Source organism: Diplotaxodon limnothrissa, linkage group LG5 (genome assembly GCF_057381915.1).
Source record: "Diplotaxodon limnothrissa isolate DT_005_m linkage group LG5, D_limnothrissa_male_GT1.1, whole genome shotgun sequence".
NCBI classification, from domain to species: Eukaryota; Metazoa; Chordata; class Actinopteri; order Cichliformes; family Cichlidae; genus Diplotaxodon; species Diplotaxodon limnothrissa.
Genome location: NC_140600.1, coordinates 42,031,381 through 42,041,066, shown reverse-complemented (window position 1 = coordinate 42,041,066; position 9,686 = coordinate 42,031,381). Strand labels below are relative to the sequence as shown.

Sequence of the window (9,686 nt, the reverse complement as noted above, 5' to 3'; positions counted from 1 at the left end):
AAAAGAGAAACACAACTCATTTTGAAAATGCAATCTCAGTTTTAACTTCAGATTCTCCACATGTGGTTTGAAGTTGAGCGAGTCATGATTTAAGATTCCCAGATATTTATACGTGTGAACCAACATTGTTTTATTACCCTCAAGAGTTTTTACTGATGGGATTGTTTGGGCCCATTTCCTTGATTTAGAAAACAACATGAGCTTTGTTTTGTCTGCGCTGAGAACACGTTTAAGCTGAAGTAATGAGTGCTGGACAGAAAACAAGGCTTTCTGCAAGGAGTCAATGGCTTGGACAAGAGTTGAACCACAGCTGTAAATAACTGTGTCATCAGCATGGAAGTGCAAGTTTGCATCTGGCATTTAGCCCAAGATTGTTTATGTAAATGATAAATAGAAGGGGACCTAATACAGAGCCTTGTGGCACTCCGTTGTAACAAAGTTAGAACATAGACCGTCAGATTTAATGCAATGAAGAAAGCTTTGAGTTCCTCAGAGTCCACATCCCGGCCGACCTTACCTGGTCCGCAAACATTTCCCACCAGGAAGTAAAAGCGCAACAAAGGCTGTACTTCCTCAGGAAACTGCGTCAGGCCCAATTACCTCAGAGACTGCTAATTAACTTCTACCGCTCCACCATTGAGAGCCGTCTGACCTATCGCTGCACACTCTGGTTCAACTGCTGTACTGTGGAGGAGCAGAGGAAACTGCAGCAGGTGGTGAGGGCAGCAGAGCAGGCAATTGGCACCTCACTAACCCCCCTCAGAGACATTTATACTGGCAGACTTTAGCGGAGAGCCCCATCATCGTCCCCTCCCACCCCATCGCCAGATCGACCTGTCTCAGGTAAACCAGGGCCATCACAGGTGACCCCTACACCCCGCCCTGCCAACCCACCTCACCACTCTGAGCCATGGTCAGAGTGACCCTCATCACTCAGGACACTCACACAAAGACTGTATTCAGACAAAGTCCTTTTGGACTAGCTCTTTGCAAACTGTTCTCTGTTGTGTGCCTTTCTCTGATTTTTGTATTTATTCCTGCTGTCTACTATTTATATTTTATTGTGGCACAGCTGGTGTGAAGCACCCACACTTTCACTGTACATGCCCAATGACAATAAAGGGCTATTCTATTCTATTCTATTAAATAGACATGGGTATATAAACCTCTGTTTTACTTTGACTCCACACCTGAACAGAAAATGAGGTCAAAGTTCAGTGTCGGATTAAATGTGGGGGAACTATCAGTTTGATATAATCATTTATATTGAGAGCTCCAGCAGATTTTCAGTGGTAGGTCAGCAGTGTGGTTGAATGTGTCGTATGGCGTAACAAACCGATGACACGGTGCTGGATGAGTGGAGACGAGCGAGCCTGAGAGCACTGAAGCTTTGAGTAACACAAAGTTAGCGTACGTCTGTTTATTCTGTTCTGCAGGAAGTTTCACAAATACTTCACATCATACAGTATCAGTATCTGACGATATCACATGCAATCTATAAAGTCACTAAGAGCAATGCTTTAACCCTGACCTCTGTTCCTGCTCTCCTGTCATGTTCCTCTGAGTGAACTTTGGAAATACAGCGAGTCTGCTCGCTGAAGGTCCAGGCGCTGCATTTTCAAACAGTTTTTGTGTTTGCTGAAATGCTGCATTTGAAACTGCCTGACACAAAGTCATTACCGTCTCTATGCTCGTGTAGCAGGTTGAAAAAGCTACATGTTTATTTTTGTAAGAAAACCAATTACCCCCTTATTTTTTGTTTATTATTGTGACTTATTTTGACATTGTTATGTGTGCCAGACCATGGTTATATTTCATTATGCCAGTAGATGGTGCTCTCGCACTGCTGTGGAACTACCAGAGAAACTCTAGCTATAGGCTCTGTGCACGCGCAGCTCAGAAATAAATGAGCTCCGGCCTGAGCAAGACGCTAACTTCGGTGTCCTCGCTATTAATCCACAGTTTGCTCATATTTGGCTACGCAGTGCTCGTGTGCCGCTTGCTGCCGGTCCAGATTCCCCTAGGTCTGGTGCCGGTAACACTCGCTGCTCTGCTAGATGCTGAAGTGCTACAACCACAGCTTGTAGGCATCTGCAACATGAACGCTGTCCTGGATCGTTCTGTCTTTAAGCCCTGAGATATAAATGATGCACCAATAGGACTGTCTTTACCCATTATTGTTTCTCCATTGATGATGATGATGATGATGATGGTGGTGGTGGTGAATCACCTACTTTTAAAAAACTAAATAAACAAGCGAGGGGATCAGGACAATCACAGAGGCCTGCGTGATAAACTGAGGGATTTCCACACAGATTTAATAACAACATGGACATGCAGGAAGACCGTGTGTCTGATGGCTTCATAAAAAAAAGTCCCTAAATTACCGTCACACTCGTGGTGCTCACCATGGTGTCCTGTTAGATTTCATGCCTGTGGAGAAGAGCTCATATAAAATCATGCATGCCTGCAGGGCACTCGTTCCTCCTTCAGCTCCTTGATTCATCTGCAGTCTGAGACACACTAGCCTCCGCCACCACACCGCCAACAGCCGCAGCGACAGAATGATGTCAAATAACTTTAGTCCACATCTTCAAAGAGCCTGATTTGGTTTGTCACACTGCTAAAGACAAGATGTAAAGTCCATCAGGTGAGAGAGCAAAAGGAAATTCTTATAAACAGCAGGATCATGTCAACACAAGGAAAAGCTCAGCGCTAATCATCAGACACATTGAACACCAACCAACTCAAAACTCATCTGTTCAAATCTGCATATTCACTGTGAATCCACTGTTTGTTTTATCTTGTGCTTTGTTTTATTGTTCTTATCTTGCCATTGTCTTCTTATTGTAAAGTGTCCTTGGGTGACTTGAAAGGCGCTCATAAATAAAATTGATTATTATTATTACCCTGAATTATTTAAACCTGAACTTTACATTTAACCAAAATTATGACAAACATTTGTTTTATGTGTAAGATAAATACATGCATATCAAAATAAGCCAGCGACCTCATGTTTACAGGCAGAATCACTGAGCCTGTGAGGACACTGCAGGAACCCTGATGGTTCAGCCTTTTAGAAACAGCTCACCTGTTCTGACTGTTGGACAGCCTCTGAGTTCAGTCTGCCCCTTGCTGGTCAAACAGGGCGCAGACTTTCTTATATATTCTACTCTACACATTTAAACAGCTCCACGTTTCCTCTGTGCCTTTGGATCCAGGTGTCACACAGTCGTGTTCTCAGAGAGTTCCTGCCGCTGATCAAATACAGTACTGCAGCATTATTACAAAAATCACTGAGAAATTGTTTGTTCTCACTAAAGACAGGCTCTACCTGCACTCGGCCACGCCCCCGTTTGTACATAAAAAGGAAACAGGTGGAGCTGGAGGTGACAGAGGAAACGAGACAAAAGATGTTTTATGATTTTGTGCATTCTGTTTTTCTTCTTCAAACTGGAAAAACGTCTGCATGTTTAACAGGCTGCTCGATGTGCAGCTCATGTCACGCTGCAGAGGACCCAAGATGGTGGTGGAAGGGGGTGGAGTCTGTCCAGTTAAACATAAGATGAACCTTTATTAGTCCCACACGTGGGAAATTTTTGGTCACAGCAGTCAGGGTGTCCTGCGTGCGCTGGGAGATGCTGGACGCCATTTAGAGACGACATGAGAGACGAAGCTCGTTAAAAATCAGTTTTTATTTCCCTTTAAATCAAACAAGCAGCAACTTTCTCATTTACAATAAAAAGAAAAGAGTGGTGGCAGTGCTCGTTTCCATGGCAACCAAGAAGATGACCAGGTGACAAGCTGGTCCAGAGGAGTGACATGATTGGCTGAGGTCTGGAACGTGGTTGCAAAGCAACACAGAGGAGAGACGTGATGATTTGTTGACAGTGTGAGAAAAATAAATCAGATTAGAAGCCTGACAGGTCAGGGGTCAGAGGTCAGTAGGGCAGCTTCTTGATGAATCTGGTGAACATGGTGAAGGCAGCAGCTGGTTTGTCTGTTGGAACCATGTGACCTGAACCCTGCGGGAAGACAGCGGCACAGGTCAGAACAGTCGCCAGAAATCAGGCTTGAGGTGTTCACACGGAAACGCCCCGAGGCGGAGGAAACGCCCCGAGGCGGAGGAAACGCCCCGAGGCGGAGGAAACGCCCCGAGGCGGAGGAAACGCCCCGAGGCGGAGGAAACGCCCCGAGGCGGAGGAAACGCCCCGAGGCGGAGGAAACGCCCCGAGGCGGAGGAAACGCTGGCCGTTTCTGCCATCTGGTGGCTTTTCTGTGAAGTGCAGTAAGTGTCAGACTACATTCACCATGTGCCATTTTCTTCATTTACAAAGACAATTTGATTTGACGACGTTTAAAAACAAACTGAAATATTAAAGCAGATTTACACCAAACGAGACATTTTTGTTTGTTTCTTCTTCATAAATAAAGATACTGTAGAAACCTTAAGTGGTCCGATGATGAAAGAAAACAGCTGACTTGAAACAGAACCCCGCCCCAAAACATGACATCACACAGTCAGTGAGGATGATGATGGTGGCGTTTACCTTCACGGTGAGGAAGACAATGTTATCAAACTCTTTGACGAAGCCGCCGACTTGCTGACCGTCCACATCTTCGTAGATCCACGGACGCCTCTGGACTTGCACCTGAGACACAGGTAAGCACACCTGAGAGTCAGCTTATAGATCAGGTTACTTTGCGGAGGAAAACTCAATAAGATCTGAACTCCACCTGCTGCTGCAGAGACTCCACAAACCACTCGTCGCCCATGAAGTTGCACGCCATGTCCACGTCGCCATTATACACGAGGATGCGATACTTCTGCACAGAGAACACAACCGTCAACACCTTCCAGTCCATATTAGACAGGTGAAACAGGTGAGTCCTGTTAAAGGCTGGAAACATTTACACTGGGGGAAAATTTAAATTAAAAATAAATAAATAAATAAATAAAAAAATGGGCGGAGCTTCACTGACTAGAGCGCCGAGCAGCTTCAGGTACTGTTTCCTGACATCCATGTAGAGCCGACCGTAGTTCCGGTTCACCTCAGAGCTGCGAGCGCAGAGCGGAGAGTCAGTGAGTCAGCACAGGTGAGGTGGACAGGTGAAACAGAGGTCAAGTGTGTGCCTGTGTTACCTGCAGATGACCCAGTCCAGAGCTTTGGGGCTGATGTGGAGGGCTTTTCTGACCAGCGGGTTGTTCAGGTACAGGTTGGAAGGGGTGGAGTTGGTGCAGGGGGGGTCCAGGCGGACAGACGGGAGCAGCGCCGCCAGACTTTTGACTTTCTAAAGTGAGAGAACCACCTGTTCAGGTGAGTGCTTTATAGATACTGTTTGGATCATCGGGTGACCTGAACTCACCTGCATCCACAGCCGGTTCCACTGATGGTGAATGAACGAGTTTCCCAGATCTCGGATCACCAGCTGGCCTCGCTCGACACTGACAACAAACAGGAACACACCTGTTTGAGCGCCATACGTGCTGCAGGTGAGCTCACGGACAAAAAAAAGATCACAGGCCGAACGTTAAAAGGCCACAGCTCACCTGAGTCTCTGCGGGACTCCACCTGGGCAGGAAGCGTACAGGTTGTATATGTTCAAACCTGAACTGTAGACGATGGTCTGAACCTCCCCCACCTGCAGAGGAAACGGGCAACACCTGAGACATAAAACCAGAGAGCCTACAGGTAGACGTCGGGTGCACCGCAGGTGAACCGGGTCGTACTCACGCTGTCCATGCAGTTCTGGTTCGGGTTGTCATAGAAGTTGCATTTCCCGTTGCTGCAGCAGTAGGTCTGAAGCTCCGCCCACAGGTGGCTGCCAAGCAGGCCGTGGTAGTAGGCGAAGTACACCAGAGAGTTGTCGTTCATCTCGTAGCTCGACATTCCATTCCCCACGGCGATGCCCTGCACCACAGGTGAGTCGGGTGAGGCAGGCATGAGGAGGCTGCTGATGTTTCCACAGCCTGAATATGACACGCCTGTTTTTACCACAGGTACACCTGTCTGCAGCTCAGGTGGGACACCCATTGATCACATGGTCTAAAAGCAGCACGTCACAGGTACACCTGTCTGCAGTGTTTTCTAATGATGTCACCACAGGAAGCACGTTCAAAGTGAACAGTGTCACCACAAACTCAGGTAAGAACAGATCTTTTTAATGCTTTGAGTGAGTTTTTCTGTGATCTGTAAAGAAGACTGCTACTAATAACAATAATAACACTGAATGGAAAGGTGGAGGCTTTATCCAGGTTTGGAGCAGCAGCCTGAGCAGAGAAGCCCAGACCTCCCACACCTTGGCCACCTCCTCCAACCCACCTGAGCAACATTGAGGCGTTCAAAGACCAGCCGAGAGAGTGATCTCTCCATCGTGTCCTGGGTCCGCATCACCTCGCCTGCCTCGTTTTCATGTGGAGGTAGCAGCTCTACTCCGAGTTGCTCTCCAGTGACATGTCTCTAACCCACACTGCACAGAAGCTCATTTCAAACCTCAGAGCTCGCACGCGCGCGCGCGCACATACATACATTTCCCCCCCCCAGTGGAAGCAGTAACGCTGTGCAGTCTTTGGAAAGCCATTTTCACAGGTGCATCAGGTATGATACAAACCACTGCAGTGCAGTACCTGTAATACCTACAGCATGTTCTAATCACTCTAATAGGATATTATGGTCGACAGTATCGAACGCTGCACTGAGGTCTAGCAGGACAAGCACAGAGATGAGTCCACTGTCAGAGGCCATAAGAAGATCATTTGTAACCTTCACTAAAGCTGTTTCTGTGCTGTGATGAGCTCTGAAACCTGACTGAAACTCTTCAAATAAACCTCTGCAGATGATCTGTTAGCTGTTTGACAACTACTCTTTCAAGGATGTTTGATATAAAGGAAGGTTGGAGATTGGCCTATAATTAGCTAAGACTGCTGGGTCTAGAGATGCTTTTTGAGTAAAGGTTTAACTACAGCCAGCTTGAAGGCCTGTGGTACATAGCTGATTATTAGAGATAGGTTGATCATATTTAAGATCGAAGAATTAATTAATGACAGGACTTCTTTGAGCAGTTTTGTAGGAATGGGGTCTAAAAGACACGTTGATGGTTTGGAGGAAGCAGTTACTGAAGTTAACTTCAGAACTGTTACCTGCTGTGTGTCAGGTGCGTCATTACCTGCAGGTTGAGGCTGGCGTCCTCCATCACTCTCTCAGCGAGCGTGGGGATGTAGATTCCTCCGTAGCTCTCTCCGGTCAGGAAGAGCTCATTCTTGCTGTACTCTGGAAACAGGCGGAAGAACTCCTTCAGGGCCAGGTAGTTGTTCATCGACACCTGCAAAGAAAAAGAAAAAGCTGAACACCTGACCTCCGGGCAGCCAACCGGCAGCTGAGTCACTGAGGGTCACTGACCTCTGTGTCATTGGTGGCGTATTTCTGATCGTCCGAATAAGAGAAGCCGACTCCTACTGGGGACTCCAGGTACAACATGTTGGTAATCTGCACACAGATAGTCGACCAATCAGCTTTGACCTCAGCCGTGCGACCTCAACAAAAGTCACATGACAGCATACCTTGTTCCAGGCATACGGGTTGTACTCCAGCGTCGCACCGTCGCTCTGGATCTGAAATGACAAAAGGTCAGAGGTCAGGTGTGGAGTCACAGTATACCTGTAGGGGTCAGGTGGGCAGAGTTCACCTACCAGGAAGGGTCCATGTTCGGTCAGCAGTCCGTCCAGCGAGCTGCAGCCGGGGCCACCATTCAGCCACAGCACCAGCGGGTCCGAGGACGGTTTGTTCTGCGACTCAACGAACCTGAGAACAGAAGAAGTGGTCAGCTGACGGTCAGGTGAGGCGTGTCTTCAGGCGTGTCTCAGGTACTGACCAGTAGTGCAGGTGTTTGCCGTCAGCCACACTCAGGTATCCAGAGTACTGCTTGAAGCTCGGCTGTTTCTGCAGACCTGGCAGGTACGTGATCTCGTCGGCCGCTGGGGCCGCTTCCACGCCGAGCCATGCGGACAGGAAGTAACATGACAACAGCAGCAGCTGCATCTGATAGCAGATAGGAAGTAAAAACATCCAATAAAAATGCTCCTCCTGAGATTTCACCTTTATAATACTGAGGTAACGTCCAGCAGCTGACGTCCACGTGTTCCTTTCACTTTTGTCACACGATCACATGACACACAGCACAAATGATGTCATCTCTCCTGCAGGACGTTACTGATTAGCTCTACTGTCAGTTTTACTGACTTTGAGCAGGTTATCATGGACAGATCACCAGAAACAAAACTGATCAAATGTGATTTCACAGAGCTGTCGGAGCCCTGCCAGAAAATAAAATAAATAACCCTAAAAAATCCAAACAAAACAAAAAGAAAGTAAAACTAAATAAAAAAAAAGCAGGAGGCTGTCCTCAGCATCAGCCTTTCAGAAAGGAAACAAACTAGAAATTAAACCTCAGTGATGATGTTAAAGTTTTAAAAGGGTTTTTCATCACTCAGTTTTATTACATCCAACCCTGATTTTAAGAAAGCGAACTTAAAACGCAAAGTTCAAAGTTCACCCGTTCTCTGAGGTAAACCTGTAAAACACAGCACAGCAGGATCTCACACGCACACGTTAAATTAGGCAGAAATTTAAATGAAGACTGGTGGGTTCCTCTGACGGCCACGAAACACGTGATTTCAGCAGGAAGTGAGGTTTGTGTTCGCGGACTGATCACGAGACTTTCTGATTGGGGATCGATCAGAAGTCACGTGATTACTTTCCCGCTGAATGAACGAAAAGTTACGATTTGGTTGAAAAGTTGATTCTGTTCATCTGGACGTTTTACTTTCGGACGTGACTGAGCATGCGCCAAGAAAATTTACATTTGCAGTTTTTTGAACGGAGTTTGGCAGAAACACGCAGTTCGTGTCAGAATAACTGTTCAGCGACCGGAAACGGGTTTCAGTTTCAACACGAAACGTTTTCGACTCACAATCAGCTCGATTATCGATCAGAAAGCGATCAGTTTCTCAGAGTACTCGTTAACTGTCATGAAACAGAAGGCAGTGTGTGTGCGCGCGCTGATACTCTCTCTCTCTCTCACACACACACACACACACACACACATTTTAAACCCGGAAACGGGGACTATCACGCGCAGCATCAACTTTAACGTCTTAAATCAGACAGAATCCAAACGGACCTCTGAATGGAGACCTTCCTCTTTCACTCACCTCTTCTCTACGCGTCCACCTGCTTCACCTGGGCTCCTGCTCTGCAAATAAATTGGACACACCACGGTGAAGGAAAACAGCAGGTCATATGACAGCGGCAGGTCACATGACCCCTCCCTCCCCTCGGTTTTTTTTTTTCAAACTTTATTTGTAGGGTTTTTTAGGATAACCTTTTTTTAAATTAACGATTAAGAACAATACGAATACAGACTCTCGAAGAGGATAAAACAGTAGAAGAACATTCAAAACAACAGAAAGAGCACCAGAGGGGTGTTAAAAGTGCAGAATAACAACAAAAACCTTCCAAGAGTCCGTAAATCCCTGTTACAGTGTTCTAAGTCGGAAGGCGGCCTGGCCCTACCAAACTTTATGTATTATTATTGGGCTGCCAATATTGTGACAATATCCACCTAGATGCAGGCTTTTAGGGAGGGCAGAGGGCCGCCTTGGTCCACTATGGAGCTAGACGGTCATC

The 9,686-nt window shown here is 46.8% G+C and overlaps 1 protein-coding gene across 2 annotated transcripts; it reads right to left on the bottom strand.

Annotated features, from left to right (window-relative positions):
• Positions 1-3,682: 3,682 nt before the first annotated feature.
• On the bottom strand, positions 3,683-9,272 carry ctsa (cathepsin A). Of its 2 annotated transcripts, none has more exons than XM_085354795.1 (14): positions 9,212-9,272; positions 7,873-8,039; positions 7,691-7,802; positions 7,562-7,612; positions 7,401-7,487; positions 7,168-7,323; positions 5,736-5,912; positions 5,552-5,643; positions 5,368-5,446; positions 5,144-5,292; positions 4,984-5,059; positions 4,738-4,827; positions 4,551-4,652; positions 3,683-4,025 (listed from the first exon to the last, which is right to left on the bottom strand). In XM_085354795.1, exons 2-14 carry the CDS (start codon positions 8,037-8,039, stop codon positions 3,942-3,944), a joined length of 1,422 nt encoding a protein of 473 aa, XP_085210921.1. In that variant the 5' UTR covers positions 9,212-9,272; the 3' UTR covers positions 3,683-3,941. The 2 variants fall into 2 exon arrangements, with proteins under 2 accessions (XP_085210921.1, XP_085210922.1); XM_085354796.1 differs by having other exon boundaries at positions 4,738-4,824.
• Positions 9,273-9,686: the final 414 nt, after the last annotated feature.